The sequence below is a fragment of the Eubalaena glacialis genome, chromosome 2, assembly GCF_028564815.1.
Source record: "Eubalaena glacialis isolate mEubGla1 chromosome 2, mEubGla1.1.hap2.+ XY, whole genome shotgun sequence".
NCBI lineage: Eukaryota > Metazoa > Chordata > Mammalia > Artiodactyla > Balaenidae > Eubalaena > Eubalaena glacialis.
In genome coordinates this window covers 110,146,523-110,172,050 of record NC_083717.1, presented here as the reverse complement: position 1 = coordinate 110,172,050, position 25,528 = coordinate 110,146,523, and the positions used below count along the sequence as shown (strand labels likewise).

Here is a 25,528-nt window from a genome sequence, read left to right as displayed (position 1 = left end):
AACGTGGAAAGCTGGTGGTGCCAGCCTCGGGCGCGCCAAGACGGGAAAGCCCGCCAGGTCGCTCGGGATCGGCCCTCCTCGCCCCAGTTCTCACCTCTTTGTCCGTCGCCTCCTCCTCGATACCTAATAACGCGTACAGGTCCATCTGTAAGAGCTCCTTGGCCACCGCCATGGTTCCAACCCTGACTGGATTAGTACTACAACTCCCAAGAGCCTAAGCGTGTGGGGATTCCCGGGGACTATCGACCCCAAGCCTGATGAAGGCGCTTAGCCCCCTGGGAAATGTCGTGATCTGAACTAGGCTTGACTGCCTCTGAGGGAAGCGGGCACTAGTGAATGAACTACGACTCCCAGAAGCCCTCGCGTCCGCCGCTGATGCTCTCGGGCTGGGGTGACTGTAGTGATTCTCCTGTCGGAGGCCTTGGCTGGCCCGCGCGAGTGGGCGTGGAGAGTAACGGAGGGGCTGGGTGAAGGTGCAAGGGGTCCTGGGTACGAGCCGCAAGAGTTCAGCTCCGCCGACCTTGCCGCGCCGCACCGGCAACCAGGATGGAGAGTAGGTGCTACGGCTGCGCTGTCAAGTTCACCCTCTTCAAGAAGGAGGCGAGTGTTCTCTCCCCGAGGGCTAGAGGGCTAGGGAGGACGCGGAGTAGAGGGAAATGCACAGGACTTGCAGTCCGCAGGCTTGTTTTTACGGGCCCTCTCCAGCTGTGTGGTTTTGATGAAGTCACTGAGCCTCAGTTTCCATTTCTATAAAGTGGGGCTAACACTACCTCGCTTTCGGGGTTGGTGTGAGGGTCCAGTGAGGTGCTGGAGGTGAGAGTTCCCCATAAACTGTAAATTGGGCTCCTGTCATTTTTGGAAAGCTAGGCTTTTCTGTCTGCCAAGTGTAGGATCCGGCTGTTTCCTTCCCTCCACCCTGCTCCTCCACAGCCTGCTCTACATCACACCATGCCCTTTACTCTCTCTGCTCTGAAACCGTCACCGGCAAGCAGCATGCCCTTCCCCGGTTTCTTGAGTTAGATTACCGCCCTTTCTCCTGCCCCAGGGCACCATGGCAAAGTCTCACTTGTCCTCAGGCCAGACCTGCCAAGTTTCCCTGGTAAACTGCAGGCTTCCTCAGCCTCAGTTGTGACCAGGAGATAGGAACCAGATGGGATGAATGAATAGCAGGTAGGGAAGCAGATCCATGTAGCACTCAGAAACCTGGGTTTTGGAGTCAAAGTGGTCAGGATCCAAATTTGAGCTCTGCTGTCATTCATGGGGTGACCTTGGTTTGGGCAAGTCATGTAACCTCTCTGACCCCGTTTAAAATAGGAATAATAATGGTGGTCATCAGGATTAAGTAAGATAGTGTGTATAAATTGTGAGGATTAAATCAGGTGATGAAAGTTAAGTACTGAGTTTAGTGCCTGGCACACAGTAAATGCTTAATAAATGGAGGCTACCGTTACCATCCCATCTTGAGTCAAGCCTCCTTTCATCTCTGCTAGAGCAGAGAAGGCATGGGCTCTGCACTGTTTCTCCTTTTTGAAGAGTCAGTGACCTGAAGCATGGGGCTTTGCCTATTTGTCTTTCACACTCCAGTGTCAGGGAATTGAAGACAGAGTAGAAAGCATGGGAATTTTGCATGAAGCTTTACGAGATTTGAATAGAAGACTGGAGGCTGAGGAATCGCTTTACCCTCCACCCCTGTCTCTCCCCAGTCCTTAAGGGCCCCACTCCTCATCCTCCTCCCAGCAGCTGGTCACAACTCCAGTGTCTGCTCTCTGTGTGTGTTCGGAGAGTCCCAGGGAGGAGCCTGCAGGGGCAGGTGAGAGGTAGACCCCTTGCTTCATGTTTCTTGTAGTACGGCTGTAAGAACTGTGGCCGGGCCTTCTGTTCCGGCTGCCTTAGCTTCAGTGCAGCGGTTCCCCGGGCTGGAAACACCCAACAGAAAGTCTGCAAGCAGTGCCATGAGGTTCTGACCAGGTGAGAAGCCAATATGGTCGAGGGTTCAGCCAAGCATGGCAGCAGGCAGATGGCCAGGCCTCACAGCCTTGTGCTCTATGTCTAGAGGTCAGCCCAGGAAGTGTTTGGGGTGGGGGACACTGATAGGCAGATGGCAGGTGACTTCTGACACCAGGTTTCTTCTCTATAGAGGATCTTCTCCTGCCAATGCCTCCAAGTGGTCACCACCTCAGAACTATAAGAAGTAAGTGCTGAAGGGACAGAGACAAATGGGGATGGGGAAAGGACAAGGGAGCCATAGGGTAGGAGTCTCTTCCCAGCCTACAGATCAGATGAGCACAGGATCAGGAAAATATCTACCTCTCAGACTCCTGACTGCCCTCTTGGGCTCAGAAAGCAGCTCACCAGTCCTTTCCCCAGAAAAGATTCTTGGTAGACCTCGCCCTCTCATCTGGACTCTCCCGTTGGTCAGCTGGGTTGGGCTGCAGGGTGACATGAGCAAGCGCCACAGAAAATTGTCCATTGGAGGCCTCCCTAGCTGCCTAGAAATGATTTGAATGGGAAACAGTGAGTGCCTTCACCCCTCCCTTCTGCATTCTTTAAGAGCCTCTATCTCATATCCTGCCAGGCGTGTGGCAGCCTTGGAAGCCAAGCAGAAGCCCAGCACTCCCCAGAGCCATGGACTGACCCAGCAAGACCAAGTCATTGCTGAGCGCCTAGCACGGCTCCGCCAGGAGAACAAGCCCAGTGAGTGGGGGCAGACAGGGTGGAAAAGACGCTATTCAGGGCTCGTGGGACTAGGATTCCTCTGGATCTTACAAGGCTTCTCTATGCCAATTGCAGAGTCAGTGCCCTCGCAGGCGGAGATAGAAGCCAGGCTAGTTGCACTGAGGGATGCACCCCAGGGTTCCATCCCTTCCACCCAGGAGATGGAGGCACGGCTTGCTGCACTGCAGGGCAGAGTTCCACCTTCTCAGACCCCCCAGCTGGTGAGTGCTGTGGCTTTGGAGGGATGGAGGTCCTGGGACGAGGACCCAGCAGAAGCCCAGATACGTGTATGCTTAGATACTTTGCAGGAGTACCTCCTGCTCCTGAGGCCTGCTGCCAGACCAAGGAACCAGGGACAGGCAGCAGGATTGGGTGGGGCAGGAAAGAGTGGCCCTGTGGTCCTGCTGGGGACTGCCAGACCTACTTGATTACGTGGGCTCTGGAATTGTCCCCTTTCCCTGAGCTTTGGGAACTCCTCAGCATCCACCCCTGACCTAAACTGTTCTGAGCCTTATGGTGCGGCTTCCTGCCTACGCTGCTCCCCACTGAGGTTCCCTCCTCTGAGCAGGCACATCAGCCACCAGACACCAGGACCCAGGCCCAGCAGGCACAGGATCTGCTGACAGAGCTAGCAGCGGAGGTGGCTATTGATGAGAGCTGGGAACGAGGAGGCCCAGGTATCTTCTCCACCTGGCTCCCCCAGGGACCTGCCCCCGACTCTTTCCCCAGGTGGGAGAGGCTCTGCTGCCCACGCTCTGGGAGGTGAATATCAATCAGAGAATAGTCAACATTACAAAGGCTACCATTTATTGAGTGTTTACTCCAGTGGGAGCCAGTGTAAGCCTAGTGGATAAGCGTGTGGACTTTAGGCTCAGACAGGGATTCCCTTTTCTACCACTTACTAGCTGTGTGACCCTCGGCACGTTACTTGACCTAAGTCTCACTTTCCTCATCTGTAAAATGGAGGAATGTGTGGTAAAACCTACCTCACAGGGAAGTCATGAGGAGGAAATGAGCTAATCCAGTAGTGCTTAGGACCCTGCCTGGCTCATAGTAAATGCTTAGTGAATGTTCTCTACAATGATAATGATAATGATGATGATGAGGAGGAGGAGGAGGAAGAGGCTATTTACATTTAGTTGAAATTAAATAAAATTTAAGATTCAGTTCCTCAGTGGTACCAGCCACATTTCAAGTGCTCAATAGCCACAAGTGGCTCATGGCTACGATCTTGGACAGCACAAATACAGACCATGATATGGAATGATCCCATCATCTTAAAAAATTCTTTTGTACACTGCTGTTCAAAAGCTTCAAAGCAGTGGTTCTCAACCATGGATGATTTTCCCTCCAGGGCCCATTTGGCAATGTCTGCAGACTTTTTGGCTGTCACAAGTCAGAGGGTACCACTGGCATCTAGTGAGCAGAGGCTAAGGATGCTGCTAAACATCGTACATACACAGGACAACCCCACAACAAAGAATTACAGGCATGCCTCAGAGATATTGCGGGTTCAGTTGAATGCCACTGCAATAAAGTCACACAAATTTTTTGGTTTCCTGGTGCATGTAAAAATTACGTACACCTACTGTAGTCTATTAAGTGTACAATAGTATGTTTAGAAAAACAATGTACATACCTTAATTTAAAAATATTTTATTGCTAAAAATTGCTAACCATCATCTGACAACATAGGGCTGCCACAAACCTTCAATTTGTAAAAAAAAAAAAAGGCAGTATCTGCGAAGCACAATAAACTGAAGCTCAATAAAACAAGGTATGCCTATGTCCTGTCCAAAATGTCAATAGAACCAAGATTAAGAAACCCTGCTTTAGAGATACAATCTCACTGAATATCCTCAGTAATCCTATAATAACTGTTATTATCTGTATTTGATAAATGAGGAAACTGAGGCCTGGTGAGCTTAAGGAACTTGACCAAGGTCACACAGCTATTAAGTAGCAAAGCTGGGACTTGAACCCAAAGCTGTCTGACTTCAAGCATCTTACTCTGAAACTCTGAGCTAAAGGGGACCATGTCAGAGCCACACCCACTCTGGTAAAATTCTTCCTGCCTAGTGACATTCAAGACCTCAGCTTCTCTCATGTCCTCTCTGCACTGCTCCCTGGAAATGCTGATTCCAGCCTGTAAGGCAGAGAGCCTGTCTGGACCTTGACCTCCCCATATCCTGCTCCTTTTGGGCAGTGATTCTCATACCATGGGGCACCCACCCTAAGGGCAGCATGTTAAAATATCAGGTGGGTGGGGATGGATATAATTGAAAAAGAAATGTCTAAGATTACTAGTTTTTTACATTTGGGATAATGGAGGAAATACTAATTTTATTTGTAATGTAAACCACAGGAGCTATTGTTGAACAAAAAGCTGATAATCTGTGGTTTTTTTTAAAACGTTGAGAAACGGGCTCAGTGGTTTCTGATGAGAGATCCTGAAATGTCTGCCTCCCTGAATGCATCACTCTTTCCAGCCACCTCTATCCAGAACGACCTCAACCAGGGGGGCCCAGGGGCCCAGAGCACCAGCTGCAAGGGACAGGCCACCTGGTCCCTGGAGGAGGAGAAGAGGAGGCTGCTGGCTGAGGCAGCAGTCGCACTTCAGGAGGAGAACACAAGGCAGGAGCGGATCCTGGCCCTCGCCAAGCGCCTGGCCGTGCTGCAGGGACGGGATCCCGATAGAGGTAGAGGCTGGGGAGCAGCCACTCATTCATGTCCACTGGGCAGTCCTCCCCACTCTCACCCTCAGGCCAAACTGCACAGTGGCTGTACTCCCTGCCAGGCTGAGTCAGGGGCTGGGGGTCCCTGTGCCCAGGGGTCTATCGAGCTCCACCCAGAACCACGAGGAAGGTGCTGGGGCAAAGCAGTGGATGAGGAACAAGTGGCAGCCATCAGGGGGCAGGGGACCCTGGGTCCCTTCAGGTACGGAGCCTTCTGTTCATGCCCTCCAGCCCGGCATGGTGGGGCAGGGTCTGATCAGAGTGGCTGCAAAGGCTGCTCAGTTCTGGAACACGTGCCACTGGAAACCAAACCTCTCCTGGGGGCAGAAGTACAGCCACTCAGGTGAGCTCTCAACCTCACTCCTCTTCCCCTGCTCCCGTCTCTCCCTCTTCAAGTGACCCTCCAGGACTACCGCCTTCCAGACAGTGATGACGAAGAGGATGAGGAGACAGCCATCCAGAGAGTCCTTCAGCAGGTCGGCCCCACCTTACCCACCCGACCACCCCTTGTCCTGTCCCTGCCACACTGCCCCACCACCCACCTGACCCCATTCACTCTGCCTCCGCGCTGGGCCTCGATGGCTAGTCACTGTGCAGCTCCTGTTCCAGCTGGGCCGCCCTGCCCCTGTGACACAGACCTGCCCCTGGGCCCTTGAGATGGGCTATCAGCAGGCACAGACAACATAAAGGAAGATGGGTTGAGAGCTAAGGCCACAGAGCACAGAAATACTGTGTGTTGGCGGGGCTGCCTGGAGCGGGGAGCTGTACCTCTTCGCCCTGTCCACAGCTCACTGAAGAAGCTGCCCTGGATGAGGCAAGTGGCTTTAACATCCCTGCAGAGCCAACTCTCCAACCCCAAGCCCAATCCTGCAGGGCAGAGCCTGAGGTGAGGAAAACCCCAGACACAGACCCCCGGGCTGCCACCACAGCCTCCCTCCCTGCCTGGCCAACTGTTCCTCCAGCCACCCTCCCAGACCCCATCGGGTACCTTATGTCCCCCATTCCTCCCTGGTCTCCAAAGGTTCAGGCCGTGGCCGCCAGGCCTGAGGCTGAGGAAGAGGAGCTCCCCTGGTGCTGCATCTGCAATGAGGATGCCACCCTGCGCTGTGCTAGCTGTGACGGAGACCTCTACTGTGTCCGCTGCTTCCGGTGGGTGCAGGTGGAATGTTCTTTGGGGCTGGGAGAGTTGCGGGGCCGCCTGTGATCCCTGACCTCTATCTATGCTCCACAGGGAAGGCCATGATGCCTTTGAACTTAAAGAGCACCAGACATCTGCCTACCACCCCCAGCATAAAAGCCGAGAGCACTGAGGGAACCCTGGTCCTCCCGGGAATGCCATCCTACAGGCAATCACACAAGCTGGGGCGCCCTCCAGGGCATCTGATGGGAGAACATGTCAGGCTAGACTGCTTATGAATGTGCCCTTTCCTGAGCCTCCGTCCCTGGAAGGAGGAAGGATTTCTCCATTGGAGACGATGACTGGAGGAGCCAGAGGGAAGGCAGAAGTCTGGAGTCTCCAGCATTGAAGTCTGGACTAGGAGTGAGAGGCATGATGGGGAAAGACCAGCCTGAATCCAAGGAGGAGCCTTGAAACTTGCTCAAGGGTCCAGGGCCCTCCAATGGCACTTAGAGCATTTAATAAAGTATGTTGATTCATTGGACCCAGCATCTTTTATCTATAGAACCCTGTGGGCCCTGAGCCTAGGCCTTGGAGAGGTGGCAAGAGCAGAGTAGGCTGTAAGTCCAGTCCTGTAGAATGAGGAAAAGGCTTGAGCCATCCTGCAAGCTTCTGCAGGCAGGAACAGTCCCACCCATCCTGGTGGCCTCATATGCAGTAGGCATGAATATTCATACTACTGAACTGAACTGAACTGTGCATCCTGCTCTGGCAGCCCAGCTTAGCCCCCAGGCCCCACCGTACTCAAACACTGCATGCACAAGCAGTGAATGCATACCCTGCTTCCTGCCTTACTCCCAAAGGATGCCACCTCCAGGGCTCCTGTCCCAACCCACGTGCCATTCAGACCCAGTGTCTGTTCCCACCAACTTCCTTCTGACCTGATTCCTGGCCTCTGAGCCTATACCCTTTACACCCCTCTGCTTAGCCCCTGCTTTTTCTCTTTCTGCCTCTGGCTTGGAGCTGGTTCAAGAAAGAGTCCTCAGCCTGAGGTCTCCTGAATCATTTAGTGAGGGAAGAGGGTTTAGCTTTCCCTGAGGCCCCCAAACCCAGCTAGTTTTTTTCCTGTTACCTCTCCTATGGGTCTTTGCCACTTGGGTTCCTATTGGTGATGTCAGGATGCTGTGTCTCTTAGCCAGGTGCCTTCTGCTTGGCCTCCGGGCCTTGCTTGATGGTGATTCCTCTCACGCAGAACTGTGACCTTTATCTTTGAATTCTCAAGCCCTGGGTGGATGGATGGATGGACGGACAGATGGGTGAGGTATGTGGATACAGCCTAGTGACTCAGGATGCTGGCCTTATGGTATAACACTTCAGTCCCTCCCTCCTCCATCCCTCAGCACAGATATGCTCCACACTCCATTCAGCTGGGGCTCCTGAAGGTTTTATTCACTCAGCTGCCGAGGAAAGCACTGGGCCATAGCCATGACTGGCTCCCAGAAAGCCCAGCTGACAGGAATTAGCTGTGACTGCACATAGACAGGGGTGTCCAAATGTCCCTCCTCACTCTCCATGTTCCTTGTCTGTGTCCCAAGGAGCTGTTTCCCTCTCAGCCCAGGATCCAGGGGTTCAGGGCAGACCTGGCAGTGCTGAAGCTGATGAAGGTAGCCTCACAAGGCTTGTTTCTGAGGCCGACTGAGTCTCCGAAGTTTCTTGAGTTGACTGAGCAGCTCAGAGATGAAAGGCTGAGAAAAAAACAGGGGTGAGATCAAGGCATGGGGTCACACCCACCCACCACACTGCTTTCCCTAGTCTCCACCTGACCCCATCGCATCAGAGTCAGGGAAGGGGAGAAGGACCCAGGACCAAGCTTTCCTCTTCACTAGCTGCCGTCCCACTGGGCCTCCTCTTACCCCCAGACTAACAGAGCATCGCTTACCTCTGTGGGGCGGGGGCAGTTTTGGAGAATAGCCTGGTGGAAGAAAGCAGAGAGTGGGTCCCCAAGCCACAGCACTTTGTCACGAGTCCCCAGTCAGTCTCCCAGGAATTCTCCCCTCTGAATTGGTTCTCCCCACACAGATGGGGAGGCAGAACCTGGGTTCTTGGGCTCCCCTTGGTCCAAGCCCAGCTTCCATCCCCCAACCCCTGGGCCTGGGGCCTGGCCCCCCATTCTACCTCCAGCTGAGTCTTCTGCTCCTCTGTGGATAGTTCCATGAGAGCCTCCAGGTCGATCTCAGGCTCAGAAGGAGTTGGTTGATCCTGTTTAGGAATCACACGGGGCTCAGAGGAGCCTGGCTAGCTGGTGCTGGGGTGACAGTTAACTGTCAGAGGTTCACCCATCTCCCACTCTATTTCCCATGTTCAGTTCCTCTCCTCACCTTACTCAAACCACCCCATTCATCCTTTTATTCAACAGTTACTGAATAACTACTATGTTCTACCTGAAACAGTCTAGGGTTCTTTAAAAAGAGTATCTGTTTAATTTCAATAGTTATAAACATTGTTAGTAGGGATGCAAAATGGTGCAGATGCTTTGGAAAATAATTTGGCAGTTCCTTAAAATGTTAAATATAGAGTTATCATCTGACCCAACAATTCCACTCATAGGTCTATTCCCAAGAGAAGTGAAAACATACATCCACATATGTCCATATGAATGTTCACAGCAGCATTATTCATATTCAAATGTCCATCAACTGGTGAATGGATAAATAAAATATGATGTAGCCATACAATATTTTTCAGCAATAAGAAGGAACAAAGTAGTGATTCATGCCACAACATGGATTAACCTTGAAAACATGTTAGTGAAAGAAGCCAGTTACAAAAGGCTTCATATTATATGATTCAATTTGTATGAAATGTCCGGAATAGGTAAATCTATAGAGACACAAAGTAGATTAGTGGTTGCCTAATGCTGGGAGTGGTGGTGGTAGGGAATGGGGTGTGACCACTAGCAGGTACAGGGTTTCTGTTATAGATTATAAAATGTTCCAAAATAAGGGTCATCCCTGGTGGCGCAGTGGTTAAGAATCCGCCTGCCAACGCAGGGGACACGGGTTCGAGCCCTGGTCCGGGAAGATCCCACATGCCGCGGAGCAACTAAGCCCACGCGCCACAACTACTGAAGCCCACACATGTAGAGCCCATGCTCCACAACAAGAGAAGCCACCGCAATGAGAAGCCTGTGCACCGCAACGAAGAGTAGTCCCCACTTGCTGCAACTAGAGAAAGCCCGCACGCAGCAGCGAAGACCCAATGCAGCCAAAAATTAATTAATTAATTAAAAAATAATAATAAAAAAATTAAAAATAGAACTACCATATAACCCAGCAATTCCACTTCTGGATATTTATCCAAAGAAAATGAAAACACAAATTCAAAAAGATATATACACCCCCAGACTTCCCTGGTGGCGCAGTGGTTAAGAATCCGCCTGCCAATGCAGGGGACATGGGTTTGAGCCCTGGTCCGGGAAGATTCCACATGCCACGCAGCAACCAAGCCTGTGTGCCACAGCTACTGAGCCTGCGCGCCACAGCTACTGAGCCTGCACTCTGGAGCACACGAGCCACAACTACTGAGCCCGCGTGCTGCAACTACTGAAGCCCGTGCGCCTAGAGCCTGTGCTCCGTAACAAGAGAAGTCACTGCAATGAGAAGCCTGTGCACCGCAACAAAGAGTAGCCCCCTCTCGCCACAACGAGAGAAAGCCCGAGTGCAGCAACGAAGACCCAATGCAGCCAAAAATTAATTAATTAATTTTAAAAAAGAGAGAGAGAGATATACACCCCCATTTTCACTGCAGCATTATTTGCAATAGCCAAGATATGGAAACCACCCAAGTGTCCATGGATGGGTGAATGGATAAAGAAGATGTGGTGTATATATATGCACTGGAATACTATTCAGCCATCAATAAAAAAAAAAAAAGAGAAAGAAATCCTGCCCTGTGCAACAACATGGATGGACCTTGAGGGCGTTTCATTGAGTGAAATAAATCAAAGAAAAACAAATACTGTATGATCTCACTTATATGTGGAATTAAAAAAACAAAACAAAAAATGAACTCATAGATACAGAGGACAGATTGGTGGTTGCCAGAGGCGGGGGTGGGGGTAGGCAAAATGGGTAAAGCCGATCAAAATGTACAAACATCCAGATATAAAATAAATAAGTCCTGGGGATCTAATGTACAGCATGGTGACTAGAATTAATAATATTGTACTACATATTTGAAAGTTGCTAAAAGAGTAAATCCTAAAAGTCCTCCTCACAGGAAAACAAAATATTTTTGGAACTGTGTATGATGACAAATGTTAACTAGGCTTATTATGGTGATCATTTTGCAGTATACACAAATATCAAATCATTATGTTGTACACCTGAAAAGAATGTCAATTACACTTTAATAAAAATGCTTTTTAAAAATTTAAGATGTAAACTCAAGGACAAAGATTTAATAAACTTAATAATTCTGTACTGCTTCATCAGGGACTTTCTTAAGTGAAAGTGGCCTGGTGGGGAAGAACATGACTTCTAGTACAGGTTGGTGCAATTTTCTTGACTCATGGGAAGGTCCACCGTTGCTTTTGCATCATCAGTGCAAATATCAATATAGTTTAAAAGGCAAACAACATCTTGCATTATTTATGAAAATAATCATGGACCCCCTGAAAGGGTCTTGGGAACGCCCGGGATCACCAGAACACACTTCAAGAACTGCTGCCTTCTCCATTTTTCTATGGGGTTGTTGAGGTTTTTTAACGGATTTAAGAAGTTTTTGTTTTGTTTTTAATTCAGATTAGCTCTAACATTTCATGTGTCATGGAAATATCGTTTCGGGGAGACACTGGGGAAATAGATGTATTATATAGTTGAATGTAATGGTCTTTTCCAGTTTGACTTTTGCTTCCTTTTTTTTTTTTTTCAAATGCTTAGCAAGTTCTTCCCATACTAACTTGGATAAATATTTGATATTCACCTTTACATTTTTTTAGAGATTTGATAATTTCACCTTTTCTGATTATCTGATCCTTTGGAATCTATTTATTCAACAAATATGTGTCCAGTGACTACTGTTAACCTGGCACTGTGAACTTGGGAACTTCAGTCAGCAAAACAAAGATCCTGCCCTCAAAGACCCTACATGTTAGGGGCAGTTGAGGAGACATAATAAAAACAGATGCACTAAGTAATTTAGTTGTATAATGTGTTTAAAAGTAAGTGCTGGGGACTTCCCTGGTGGTGCAGTGGTTGAGAATCTGCCTGCTAATGCGGGGAACACGGGTTCGAGCCCTGGTCTGGGAGGATCCCACATGCCGCGGAGCAACTAGGCCCGTGAGCCACAACTACTGAGCCTGCACGTCTGGAGCCTGTGCTCCGCAACAAGAGAGGCCACGATAGTGAGAGGCCCGCACACCGCGATGAAGAGTGGCCCCCGCTTGCTGCAACTAGAGAAAGCCCTAGCACAGAAACGAAGACCCAACATAGCAATCAATCAATCAATCAATAAATCTTTAAAAAAAAAAAAAAAAAAAGTAAGTGCTGGGGACTTCCCTGGTGGCGCAGTGGTTAAGAATCCGCCTGCCAATGCAGGGGACACGGGTTCAAGCCCTGGTCCGGGAAGATCCCACATGCCACGGAGCAACTAAGCCCGTGCGCCACAACTACTGAGCCTGTGCTCTAGAGCCTGCAAGCCACAACTATTGAGCCCACGAGCTACAACTACTGAAGCCTGCACGTCTAGAGCCCATGCTCTGCAACAAGAGAAGCCACTGCAATGAGAAGCCTATGCACCGCATCGAAGAGTAGCCCCCATTCGCCGCAACTAGAGAAAGCCCACGTGCAGCAACGAAGACCCAATGCAGCCATAAATAAATAAATAAATAAATAAAGTAAGTAAGTTCTGGGGACTTCCCTGGTGGCACAGTGGTTAAGAATCCATCTGCCCATGCAGGGGACACGGGTTCGAGCCCTGGTCTGGGAAGATCCCACATGCCACGGAGCAACTAAGCCCGTGAGCCACAACTACTGAGCCCGTGCATCACAACTACTGAAGCCTGCGTGTCTAGAGCCTGTGCTCCGCAACAAGATAAGCCACCACAGTGAGAAGCCCGTGCACTGCAACAAAGAGTAGCCCCCGCTCACCACAACTAGAGAAAGCCCATGTGCAGCAACGAAGACCCAATGCAGCCAAAATAAGTTAATTAATTAATTTTTTTTAAAAAGGAAGTGCTGGGACTTCCCTGGCAGTCCAGTGGTTAAGACACCATGCTTCCATTGCAGGGCGCACGAGTTTGATCCATGGTGGGTAAACTAACATCCCACATGCCACACAGTATGGCCAAATAAATAAATAATAATAAATAACAATAAAATTTGTTTTAAAAAAAATTCCCTCTCTGTTTAAAAAAAAAACAAAAACAAGTAAGTGCTATTTGAAGAACTTTTTGGATGGTGGAAATGTTCCATATCTTGATGGGGTAGTGGTTATATATGGCAAAGTGCATTCAAATGTACACTTCAAAAACAGGCAAATTTTGTTGTCTGCCATTAGACTTCAGTAAAGTTGATTTAGAAAAGAAAGAAAGGGCTTCCCTGGTGGTGCAGTGGTTAAGAATCCGCCTGCCAATGCAGAGGACACAGGTTCAAGCCCTGGTTGGGGAAGATCCCACATTCCGTGGAGTGGCTAAGCCCGTGCACCACAACTACTGAGCCTGCGCTCTAGAGCCCGCGAGCCACAACTACTGAGGCCTGCGCACCTGGAGCCCGTGCTCTGCGAAGAAAGAAGCCGCCACAATGAAAGCCCGCGCACAGCAACAAAGACCCAACGCAGCCATAAATAAATTAATTAATTAATTAATTTAAAAATATTTTTAAAAAAAAAGAAAAGAAAGAAAGAGAAAAGATGCCTCACCCTCTCATTCCTTCCACTGCCAATGGGTAACCACTGTTAACAGTTTTGGTCTTTCTATACCATTTTAAAAATAAACAGTGCTAGGGTTCTAAGTTAGTTCTTTCACCCTAAACTCTAGACTTTCCCCTTTGCTTCCTTGGTTTCTAGCTCATCTGATTTAGCATTCATTCATTAAATGCATATTTATTGACAGCATGCTATGCACCAAGCATTGTGATGGGGCCATAACAGCAAAGACAGACAGACATGATCTTGCCCTTGAAAAGCTTATAGTCTCCTGAGGGATACAGACAAGTCAAATGGCAGTTATAATACAGGGCAATAAGCCCTCTGATGAGACACTATGGGAGCACATGGAAGGGGAACCTAACCAAGCCTGGGGTTTAGGAAGGCTTCCAGGAAGAGGTGACCTCTAATCTGAGACCTGAAGGCTGAATAGGAGTTAACAAGATGTTTATACTTCTGATGATGGAGTAACAAGGACTGGATTTATTCTCTCAACATAAGTAACTAGAAAACTGGATAAAAATATATGAAAAGTGTTTTCAGACTTTACACACAGGTAGCTCAGCACTACCTGGGAAAGAAAGGAAATGAAAGAGGTAAATTCTATAATTGTCCTGGATTTCTTCCTGGAGGCAATTTCCAGACCACAGAGCAGAGAGGGAGATCCCAAGCAGAGCACAGTGGTCATACTAAATTGATATGACAGATACCAGAATTCGGGGTTGAGGCGGCTGGAAGTTGCCAGAGTTCTGCAGAGGAGGGAGTTATGAAGAAAGAGACCTCCAGAAATCTGCCTAAGGATTCTCCTGAGTCTTTGCTGAACACAAGATACACATTCACACGGTAAAATTTCACAAAGCCAGGTACTATGAGGCACTGTGGGCACAGAGATGAACACTTCCCAGACCTCACAGAGGACTGACACAAATCAATTTCCACTCAGAGTGGACAGTCATCACCGATCATACAGGAATTCAGGAGAGAACTCAGGAGGGCCCTGCTTTACTTGGGGGGTAAATTATTTCCTAGATTAAAGGCTACTCTATACTCACCCCAACAGAAGTTAAAAACAAGCTTCAGAAGGATCAAACTGAACCACAAGTAGCTAAACTGCATCCTAGAACAAAGTCCAACACTCTAAAGGAAGAAAAAAGATCCAACAACGTAAAATTCACAATGTCCAGCATCCAATCAAAAATCACTAGTCACAGGGCTTCCCTGGTGGCGCAGTGGTTAAGAATCTGCCTGCCAATGCAGGGGACACGGGTTCGATCCCTGGTCCGGGAAGATCCCACATGCCATGGAGCAACTAAGCCCGTGCGTCACAACTACTGAGCCTGCGCTGTAGAGCCCATGAGCCACAAATACTGAAGCCTGTGTGCCACAACTACTGAAGCCTGCTCACCTAGAGCCTGTGCTCCGCAACAAGAGAAGCCACCACAATGAGAAGCCCTCGCACTGCAACGAAGAGTAGGCCCCACTCGCTGCAACTAGAGAAAGCCCACACACAGCAATGGAAGACACAATGCAGCCAAAAATAAATAAATTAATTAATTAAATAAAAATAAATCTATTAAAAAAAAATCACTAATCATGCCAAGAAGCAGGACATGTGACCTATAAGCAGGAGAAAAAAATCAATTAATAGAAGCAGATCAGATATGACAGAGATGATGGAATTAGCAAATGAGGAAAACATGAACATAGTAATGAGAGAAATGGAAGACATGAGAAAGAACCAAGTGAAGCATCTAGACATGAAAAAATAAAATATTTTAAAGAAAAATTCTACTGAATGGAATTAACAGCATATTTGACACTACAGAAAAAAAATACCATTTAAACTTGAAGAAATAGCAAAAGAAACTAGCCAAAATGAAGCATGGAGAGAAAAAAACTGGTAGAAAAGAAAAGAACAGCATAGAACTTTGGTGACCTGTAGGACCATATCAAGTGGTCTAACATATGTGTAATTGAAATCCCAGAAGGTGGATCCTGGGGCCAAATAATAAAAATACATTCTAATGATTAGAGCTCCACCTCTAAAAAAGGATTAGTCCTGCTCCCAAAACCATTTTATATCATTTATGACATTAACTATACGTATACTGAACATAGGGTATGTATATCACTGAGAGTCAGATTGTCACTGCAGTCTGGTATTGAGAATATGTGCTCAAATCGTAATCCAAAATATTCTTTCCCGCAAGTATTTTTTGAATTCTCAGAAAATGAGCAGATATATCAAACAACTCTGACCGAGGTGAACAAGTATGGTCATCTTGTGACTCTGTATTACATGTGGTGGTTTCCTGACAGATGCTGCCTGATTTGACCCCTTTCTCCGCTCCACTCCATACTCTGTCCCCTTACTCCTGATCTCTCTGCCATAGAAACCAGCAATCGAGTAAAGTTCAGAGATTAGCTAACAAATGTTTGTTTCACATTTCATTGACCATATATATATAAGTATATATATATATACACACACACACACATATATATATACTTTTTTTTTTCCTTTGGCCTCACTGCTTGCAGGATCTTAGTTCCCTGACCAGGGATCGACCCTGGGCCCATGGCAGTGAAAGCTCGAGTCCTAACCACTGGACCGCCAGGGAATTCCTGACAATACATTTTTAAAGTTGTAAGTTTAATAGATTGTTTCTTAAAATGTCATCACATCAAAAGGGCTGCATCAAAATGCATGGTATCATGTAAGCTATAGGAAAGGAATGTTTCAAAACTCTGGGGTGGTCAACAGTGTCCCCTGTTGATGTGTACACTAGATTTAGCCCCAAGGTGCTGATTGGTGACTTTGCCAAGAGGTCTCAATAGAGTGGTGGGAACAGAAGTCAGAATCCAGTGGTTTGAATGGTGATAGGAAAGGAAAAAGTAGGTAAAGCCTCTGAGTTGGTACAAATCCTTTAAGGAGCCTTGTAAAGGAGACAGGAAATAGGGATGGTAACAAAAAGGGGGCATATTGTTAAACAAGAGTCTCCTTAAAATAGGAGAAACTCATGAGTGTTTAAGTCCCTGCTTAGAAGCCAAACCCACACTCCATTTCTGGACAACAGGAGCTCCAGGCCCCCAAGTCAGTTTGTTTTGTTGAACCCAGACTTGGCTTTTCACAAGACCCTAAAGTAGGCTGCACACCCAGTGAGAAGATGTGGGTCCTCCAACAAAGGAAGGTTGGGTCCCACTAAACTAAACAAAATAGTGACGCAACCCACTCCTGGAACCATTCCCAGTGGTGCTACCCAAGGTGGGCATGTGGTGGGGAGTCCCAGTGGGTGGAGAGGGGCTCTAAGAAGGAAGAACTGAGGCAGGGTAAGCCTGGAGACTGGGTTACCTCAACCTCTGCCCAAGATGACCAGCCACCTGGGGCTTCCCCAGCCACTTGCCTGCTTCCTGCTGAAAAGGGCAGGGATTAGAAGAGGAACTGCCACCTGGCACCTTTGGACAATTGCCATGACAACTGTAGACCAGGTATTTTATTACAATCATTGCCTGGGAGCGGTCCTCCCACATGTCCTGTTTTCCACTGTTATGAGCTCATTATTTTACAGCTTTTCCCCTGCCTTGATCTTTGCCCTGAGGTGTCTGAGATACGAGACTTTTTATACAAGGGCACAACAGTCTGAAATTGAAACTGATCCAGAGAGGGAGGGTGCTGGCAGGAATGAAGGGCAGTGGAGATGTCCTGCAAGGTGAGAGTACACATAGGCCGAGAGTGTTTGCCTGTCCTGCTCCCAGTTCTAGGGCATCTCTCTCCCCTCTGCGAGTGGCCCAGGATGCTGCCAGGGACACCGTCAACACCTGGACCAAACCAACACATGACACAGTGAGACTCACAAGACAGCCTGGGCCACCTGCATCACTCTTCCCCGCCCCCAGCCACAGGACCACTGACACAGACCTTACCTGAAAGAATCACAAGCCCTTGCTGCCCCCAGAAGAAAAGACAGGACCTGAGTAAGGAAGGAGAGAAACAAGGACCATGGCATGTGGACAAGGAGGACTCTGGTCTCTGGCTTGGTGCGTGGCTCTCGCCAGCCACACGCTACAATCAGCAGTGGAGCTTATGAAAAAGACCAGTGCCTGGGCCCCACCCTAGTAGATTGAAATTCAGTTGAAATGCAGCTGGGGCATCGGATTATTACTGAAGTACTTCAGGTGTGGAGAACCACTAGCAGCTTGAATAAACGCTCAGGTGCTACAGGCAGAGCCCCAGCTGCAGCTCCTGGTCCCTGGGCTCCCTAGTGGTGTGACCTTGGGCTAGTTACTCAACATTTCTAAGCCTCCATTTCCTCCACAGTAAACCGTACCTACCTAATGGACTTGTGGGGAGGGCTGAATGAAATAACACAAGTCAGGTGCTGGGCACTGTGCCTAGCGCAGAGTTAAGTGCTCAAAATGTTATTCTTGTTGTTGGAGCAGCATTTGTTACTACACTAGGATCCCGATTAGGAGGTATCTAGGTAAAAAAAAAAAAAGGGCTACTCTCCCAGGGTGGGGTTGAGGGGAGTCAGTCAGAGCCAGGGCCAAGGCTAGGTCAGGTGCTGGTATTAGCGTTCGCTATTGGTCACTTAGACATTCTAGTCCAGCACTATCTGTTCTGAGATGATGGAAATGTTCTGTATCTGTGCTGGCAACTTGGTAGCCACTAGCCACCTGGATGTATGGGCACTTGAAATGTGGCTAGTGTGACTGAAGAACTGACCTTTTAATTTAATTTTCATCAGTTTAAAGTTAAATAGCTACACATGGCTGACAGCTACAGGAATGAACAATGTCGCTCTAGACGTGTATGTGTGTTGAGGTTGAAAGTAAATAAAGACATAAAATAAAGAAAAATAACTCCTCTACTATCTCATCTGAGCCTCAAAAAGTCCTACAAAAGGGATACAACAGGCATTGATAGCCCCATTTTATAGATTAGGAAACTAAGTCTCAGGGATGTTAAAAGACCTGCCCCAGATTATGTAGAGAGTGCAAGGCAGAGCCCAGACCAGAGGGAGGCAGATTTCAGGACTGCAAACCCATGCTTCACCTGTGGGGAAAAACGTTGTCTCCATGGGAGCATCTCTCATCTGCCCTCCAGCTCCTCCTGAGGCCTCAGAGCAGGCTCTCTCCCGGTCCCCCAGCCCGCGGTGTCTTACCCACCTGGAAGAGATCCTGAACCTGGGCGTCCACCCACTGCTCCATCTCCAGCCAGCTCTGGAGCTGCCCCCGGTCATACTTCACCGTCAGCCGGCTGAGTTTCCGGGACCTGGACGCTTTGGAGGGGTCGGACTGGGACTTTGAGTCTGTGGATGATGTCCTCCTCCTCCCAGAAGCCCACTGGACCTTCTTACTTGGATTCTCCTTGTCCGGGTTGGGAGACGTGCAGGAAGCAGGGCTTGAAGACAGCATGGAAGGATTGGTTTGGTCAAGGAGCTGGGAAAAACTGCCAGTCAGAGCAAGAGAGCCAGGGAATGAGGAGACAGAACAGAGGGCGAGGCCAGCAGGGAAGAAAGGAAGGCGGGCAGGAGGGAGGGCCAAAGCTCCCGGAGTGGTGGGGGTCAAAGATCAACAGGCCTTTGGCTAGTGTTGGGAATGCCAGTCTTTTGGCTCCTGGCTGCTAGTGAGTGGCACTCCTGAGCCGTGCCCCGGCCACCCTTTCTGCAGCTGCTGGGACCGAGTGGTATACCAAGCAAAGGTCAAGAGGATGCCATGCCTCCGGAGGAGGAAGAGGCCCTTCTGAGGCCCTCAGAAGAGGGTCCTGAGGGATGCGGGGCTCTGACCCGAGTCATACTCACCTGAGAGCCCTCAGCATCTCACTTTCCTGGCCTAGATCCACCTGGGCCCCCAGAAGCTGCGGTCACACGGATCCTGCAGGAGTAGGGTCCCTGGCTGGCAAGGGCTTCTGCTCAGAGAGTGGTGCTGCTGATGGCAGAGTCGCCTCAGGGATAATTAGAGGGGTGGTTATCTCTGGCCCTAATGGGGTCAGTATCCTCTGTGTCTGAGTGTGAGCTGCCTTTAGGGATGTGAGGGTAGAGGCACTACCCTGGCCCTGTATGTTTGCAAAGGCGAGCTTTTCTCCCAAGCCCATTTCCCAGAGGCAACTGCTTAGGAAGCCATGTTTATCATCACATGACCCTCCCCTGACTCACGTCCTTCCTGACACAGAGGAATCCTGCAGACATAACATTTACCCAGCTGTCAAGGACTATTACTTCTAGGCATACTTGCATTCTAAAGGAAGGGTGTTTTTGGACTTCCCTGGTGGCGCAGTGGTTAAGAATCCGCCTGCCAAGGCAGGGGACACGGGTTTGAGCCCTGGTCCGGGAAGATCCCACATGCCGCGGAGCAACTAAGCCCGCGTGCCACAACTACTGAGCCTGCGTGTCACAACTACTGAAGCTCGCTTGCCTAGAGTCCGTGCTCCGCAACAAGAGAAGCCACTGCAACAAGTCCACACACTGCAACGAAGAGTAGCCCCCGCTCACCGCAACTAGAGAAAGCCTGCGCACAGCAACGAAGACCCAACACAGCCAAAAATAAATAAATTACAAAATAAATAAATAAAGGAAGGGTGTTTTTGTTTGTTTAGTCTTTTGTAACAAAAATTTCAAAACTTTTTAGAAAAGTTACACAACAGAATACTACTATAATTTTTTTTTTTTAATGAACAGCTCAGAAGGACAAATAAAAAATGAAAGTGTCTCTCTTCTCCCCAGTTCCACTCCCTAGAGGGAACCCAACCAACAGCTTCTGCTTTTAGTTCTCCTGCGATCACCATTATCCCTTTGTGTAATATCATAAATTTGTCCATTTTAGACAGTATCTCTTCTCTCCTCAGTATGAACGATGAGAGATTTAACTCCCTCACCCATGCTCCCTCATGCCCTTTCCTTTGCACATTCTAATTTTTGTTTATGTATTTCTTTGTTTTTCTTTTATGTATTTCTTTTTAGGTCTTGTAGTGGTTGCCTTTATGATGCTGAGTTTCTGTTTCCAAAGTATCAACTTCATACACTGACTCCTAAAAGAGTTTTAGACACAGGCCAATGGATGAGTCTTTAATGATGAAATTTTAGGCCCTAAGTTAACAGGGTGAGGGAGATGTTTGAGGGCTGGAGGCCAGGATGGTAGCCTGGAAAAGCCCAGGCTTCAGAGGAAGGCTGACAGATCCCAGTTCAAACCCAGCTTTGCCCTGTATTGGTTTAATAATCCTCAAATTTCACAACCTGAGTCTGTTTTCTCATCTGCATAATGGGGTTTTGGAGAGGATTAAATGAGATGATGTATGTAAACATTCAGCCTGATATCCAAAACAGAGTCCTTTCTCAATAGACATCCCTTCCCTTCCTTTCTTTGCCTTTTCATCCTCCCTGCCTTCCTCGTGAGGCTCTGTCCGTCAAAGGCTGGCCCTGGAATTTCTCTGCAGTGGCTTCCTTCCTGGTCCTCTTTGGAAGAAGGTGGCAATAAGAAGGGGGTAGGGAGGCCTCTAAAATACAGCCTGTAGACTCAGCTCTTACCTTGATGACCTGTTATATTCTGTGAGAGGCATTATTATGGTTGTTCCCTCCCTCTTCCGTTTCTGTCTTCTGAAGCGTTTGGGAGCCCTTTCAGGAAAAGGAACCAGATCAGAAGAGTCTATGGGTTTTGTTCATTCATTAACTCATTCATTTAACAAAGATTTTATGAGCTCTTCTCGTAGGCCAAATATTATACTCAGTACTGGTGATTGGTGATCCAAAAAAGACACAGTCTCTGTTTTCATGGAACTTACAGTCTAGTGTAAAAATAAACAAACATTAACCAACTAATCAAATAAATGTAAAACTGCAACTGTATTTAATGATCTGAAGAAAAGGTAAGAGGAGATATAGAATGTCCACTGTGGGTGTGACCTAGCAAGCGGTAACATTTGGACTGAGTTCTGAAGGATGAGTAGGAGTTAACTAGGTACAGCGGCCAGCAGGAGTGGAATTGGCAGAAGGCACAGCATATGCAAAGGCCCTGTGACAGGAGAAAGAGGGTGAGTACAAGGGACTAGAGAAGGTCAATGGAGGTGGAACAAAGAGATGAGGGAGGCAAAAGCGAGCCATGAGGCAGACAGGGTGGAGGTATCTACATAGGGCCCTGTCAACCATGTTAAGGAGTTTTGTCTCTATCCTAAGAGCGTTGGGAGTAACTGCAAAACCTTAAGCAAGGGTGGTTGGGTAGACTGATGAGTTCAGATTTAAATTTCCAAAATATCGCCTTAGCTATTGAATACAGAGAGGATCAGAGGGCACAGAAGTCCTGGAGGTCGGTTGGGAGGCCATTGCTGTAGGGCTTGACTGGGGGAGGTAGCGTTGGTGATAGTGAGAAGTGGACAGATTGGAGAGCTATTTAGGGGGTAATATTTAACAGAACTTGGCGATGGATTGGACTATGCAAACTTCATGAATGCCTACACAGGAACAGAGACAGGTTCACGCATGGGGCCTCTCTGAGCATATTTCCTCATCTGTAAACTGGGGGTTGGTGAGATTCTGCATGAGCACACAACATGGCCCCAGTGAAGCTCGATGGTACACAAATGAGTTATGCCCATTATTTATAGTGTAAGCCTCCTTATTTACATTCTTCCATCTCAGCATTGACCTGCGAGTGTCACTATTCATCAGTAAGTTTGCCCAAGATAAGGGAACTCAAGTTTCAAGATAAGATGTGAAGAAAAACCACCAGGACCACAGGGTCATATCAGGGTGGGGAAATAAAGAGGGTGCAGGCCTGGGCAGAGGCAAGGGTGTCTGCCCTGCTCTCCTGGCCTGGCCTGGGTCCAGTGGTGGGATAAAATAAGCAGCAGGGGGTTTCCCTGGTGGCGCAGTCGTTGAGAATCTGCCTGCCAATGCAGGGGACACGGGTTCGAGCCCTGGTCTGGGAAGATCCCACATGCCGCGGAGCAACTAGGCCCGTGAGCCACAATTACTGAGCCTGCGCGTCTGGAGCCTGTGCTCCGCAACAAGAGAGGCCGCGATAATGAGAGGCCCACGCACCGCGATGAAGAGTGGCCCCCACTTGCCGCAACTAGAGAAAGCCCTCGCACAGAAACGAAGACCCAACACGGCCATAAATAAATAAATAAAATAAATTAAAAAAAAAAAGAAAGCAGCAGGCAGACCCCATCAGAACTAGACAGGATTTTTGTTTTTATTTTTGTTTTTTAATTTTTCAGCCACGTCACGCAGCATGTGAGATCTTAGTTCCCCCACCAGGTATCAAACCCGTGCCCCCTGCAGCAGAAGTCTTAACCACTGGACCACCAGGTAAGTCCTTAAAAATTTTTATAATAAAAGAAAAGCATGTTCATTTTAGAAACATTTCTAAATTTTCTAAAACATTTAAAAATTCCCATAATCCTGCCACACAAAACCACCACTGCTAGCATTCTGGCAAGTTTCTTTCTATTCTCTTTTTTTTTTAATGATTTTTTAAAAAAATTTATTTATTTTTGGCTGCTTTGGGTCTTTGTTGCTGCACGGGGGCTTTCTCTAGTTGCGGCGAGCAGGGGCATTCATTGTGGTGCACAGGCTTCTCATTGCGGTGGCTCCTCTTGTTGCGGAGCACAGGCTTTAGGAGCACGGGCTTCAGTAGTTGCAGCATGCGGGCTTCAGTAGTTGTGGCTCACTGGCTTAGTTGCTCCGTGGCATGTGGGATCTTCCCAGACCAGGGCTCGAACCCATGTCCCCTGCATTGGCAGGCGGATTCTTAATCACTGCACCACCAGGCTATGCATATATATTTAACATAGTTGAGAAAATGATATATAATATATAATTATTTAGAAAACTTTAAAAACTACTATCATTATTATTCAAGAAATAAATTTAACAGAAACAGACTCACAGATATAACAGACTTGTGGTTGCCAAGGGGAAGCGGGGGTGGGAGAGGGATGGACTGGGAGTTTGGGGTTAGTAGATGCAAACTATTACACATAGAATGGATAAACAACAAGATCCCACTGTATAGCACAGGGAACTATATTCAGTATCCTGGGATAAACCATAATGGAAAAGAGGGGCTTCCCTGGTGGCGCAGTGGTTGAGAATCTGCCTGCCAATGCAGGGGACACGGGTTCGAGCCCTGGTCTGGGAGGATCCCACATGCCACGGAGCAACTAGGCCCGTGAGCCACAACTACTGAGCCTGCGCGACTGGAACCTGTGCTCCGCAACAAGAGAGGCCGCGATAGTGAGAGGCCCGCGCACCGCGATGAAGAGTGGCCCCCGCTTGCCACAACTAGAGAAAGCCCTCGCACAGAAACGAAGACCCAACACAGCCAAAAATAAATAAATAAAAATTAAAAAAAAAAAAACCATAATGGAAAAGAATATAAAAAAGAATATATATATGTGTATAACTGAGTCACTTTGCTGTACAGCAGAAATTAACACAACTTTGTATATCAACTATCAACTATACTTTAGGGACTTCCCTAGTGGTCCAGTGGTTAAGAATCCACCTTCCAATGCAGGGGACACTGCGGGTTCAATACCTGGTCGGGGAACTAAGATCCCACATGCTGTAGGTCAACTAAGCCTGCGCACTCTAGAACCCACTCGCCACAACTAGAGAGTCCGTGCGCCACAACTAGAGAAGCCTGTGCACCACAACGAAGAACCCACGCACCGCAACGAAGACCCTACTGCAGCCAAATAAATACATATTTTTTTAAATTAATTTATTTTATTTATTTATTTTTGGCTGAGTTGGGTCTTCATTGCTGCACGCGGGCTTTCTCTAGTTGCGGTGAGTGGGGGCTACTCTGTTGTGGTGCGTGGGCTTCTCATTGTGGTGGCTTCTCCTGTTGCAGAGCATGGGCTCTAGGCACGCGGGCTTCAGTAGTTGCGGCATGCAGGCTCAGTAGTTGTGGCGCATAGGCTTAGTTGCTCTGCAGCATGTGGGATCTTCCCCGACCAGGGATCTAACCCGTGTCCCCTGCATTGGCAGGCGGATTCTCAACCACTGCACCACCAGGGAAGCCCCAAATAAATATTTAAAAAAAAAAAAAAACTATCGTGACTTCCCTGGTGGCACATTGGTTAAGGCTCCACGCTCCCAGTGCAGGGGGCCCAGGTTCAATCCCTGGTCAGGGAAATAGATCCCACGTGCATGCCGCAACTAAGAGTTTGCACGCCACAACTGAGGAGCTGGCGAGCCGCAACTAAGGAGCTCACTTGCCACAACTAAGACCCGGCCCAACCAAATAAATAAATAAATAAATAAAATATTTTTAAAAATCTATCAATACTTCAATAAAAAAAGTTTTTAAAAAGACACGTTCATTGTAGAAAATTCTAAAATATAGATATAAGAAGTATAAACGATATGTTTGGTGTATTTTCCACTTTTTATATAGATTTACTTATTTTGGATTTTCACAAAATTAGATCATTTTGTAACATATGTGTGTCATTTTGTAACTTATATTTTGAATACTTTTTGTGTCATTAAGTAATTTTATACACATCTTTTTTCAACACTGCAGTTTCTCAAAATTTGGACCATGACTCAGAGTAAGAAATTCATTTAACCTCACGACACACACACATGCAAACACGAAATGAAAATTTCTTATGAAGCAAAACTTACCTTTATTTTATTTTTTCAAATGCTGACAGCAAGTCACTTTGCTTTCAAGGCTCACTAATAGTTTTCAACCTGTTCTGTTAGAGGCAATTCCATGATCTAGTTACTCAATCCCCTGCTATTAGATATATAGATTGCTACCAATTTTTTTGCCATTATAAATATTGCTGCTCTGAACATCCTTGTAACTATTCCTTTTTTTAGCATCGCATGCTTCCCACCCCCACTCCCCCCTCCCCCGCTTTAGCGGATTTTCTAGAGGCAGAACTACAAGGACAAAGGAAGTGTGAACTTGTAGGGGAATTTGATGTTATGGCCATATTAGCTCCCTGAAAGGTTGTGCCAAATAAACTGTTTATAGTTTGATATCCTAATTTTTTTAGTTAATGAATATGTTAGTTTTATATTGC

At 47.8% G+C, this 25,528-nt stretch overlaps 3 protein-coding genes and 1 long non-coding RNA gene across 9 annotated transcripts in view; 1 reads left to right on the top strand and 3 right to left on the bottom strand.

Moving 5' to 3' along the window:
- Window positions 1–193, bottom strand: part of DNAJC17 (DnaJ heat shock protein family (Hsp40) member C17) — a 36,209-nt gene extending 36,016 nt beyond the window's left edge. For all 4 annotated transcript variants that reach the window (XM_061180501.1, XM_061180502.1, XM_061180499.1 and 1 more), the window contains exon 1: window positions 95–193. In XM_061180501.1, coding sequence (XP_061036484.1) covers window positions 95–172 — 78 coding nt within the window. In that variant the 5' untranslated portion in view covers window positions 173–193. The remainder of the gene's footprint in view (window positions 1–94) is intronic.
- Window positions 194–380: 187 nt separating this feature from the next.
- ZFYVE19 (zinc finger FYVE-type containing 19) lies at window positions 381–7,111 on the top strand. Of its 3 annotated transcripts, XM_061180497.1 has the most exons (11): window positions 381–600; window positions 1,847–1,968; window positions 2,138–2,191; window positions 2,576–2,694; window positions 2,791–2,936; window positions 3,284–3,392; window positions 5,205–5,414; window positions 5,847–5,926; window positions 6,238–6,336; window positions 6,472–6,599; window positions 6,682–7,111. In XM_061180497.1, the coding sequence occupies exons 1-11, from the start codon at window positions 547–549 to the stop codon at window positions 6,758–6,760; spliced, it is 1,200 nt and encodes a 399-aa protein (XP_061036480.1). In that variant the 5' UTR covers window positions 381–546; the 3' UTR covers window positions 6,761–7,111. The 3 variants fall into 3 exon arrangements, with proteins under 3 accessions (XP_061036480.1, XP_061036479.1, XP_061036481.1); XM_061180496.1 differs by lacking the exon at window positions 3,284–3,392 and having other exon boundaries at window positions 5,205–5,652; XM_061180498.1 differs by lacking the exons at window positions 6,472–6,599; window positions 6,682–7,111 and having other exon boundaries at window positions 5,205–5,652; window positions 6,238–6,325.
- An 884-nt stretch (window positions 7,112–7,995) lies between these two features.
- On the bottom strand, window positions 7,996–18,906 carry PPP1R14D (protein phosphatase 1 regulatory inhibitor subunit 14D). Its single transcript, XM_061180492.1, has 4 exons — window positions 18,658–18,906; window positions 8,743–8,826; window positions 8,507–8,539; window positions 7,996–8,312 (listed from the first exon to the last, which is right to left on the bottom strand). Exons 1-4 carry the CDS (start codon window positions 18,904–18,906, stop codon window positions 8,238–8,240), a joined length of 441 nt encoding a protein of 146 aa, XP_061036475.1. The 3' UTR covers window positions 7,996–8,237.
- Window positions 18,907–19,412: 506 nt separating this feature from the next.
- Window positions 19,413–25,183, bottom strand: LOC133085272 (uncharacterized). The gene is made up of 3 exons (XR_009699546.1): window positions 25,122–25,183; window positions 21,015–21,101; window positions 19,413–19,435 (listed from the first exon to the last, which is right to left on the bottom strand). It is a non-coding gene; the product is annotated as an uncharacterized LOC133085272 (long non-coding RNA).
- Window positions 25,184–25,528: the final 345 nt, after the last annotated feature.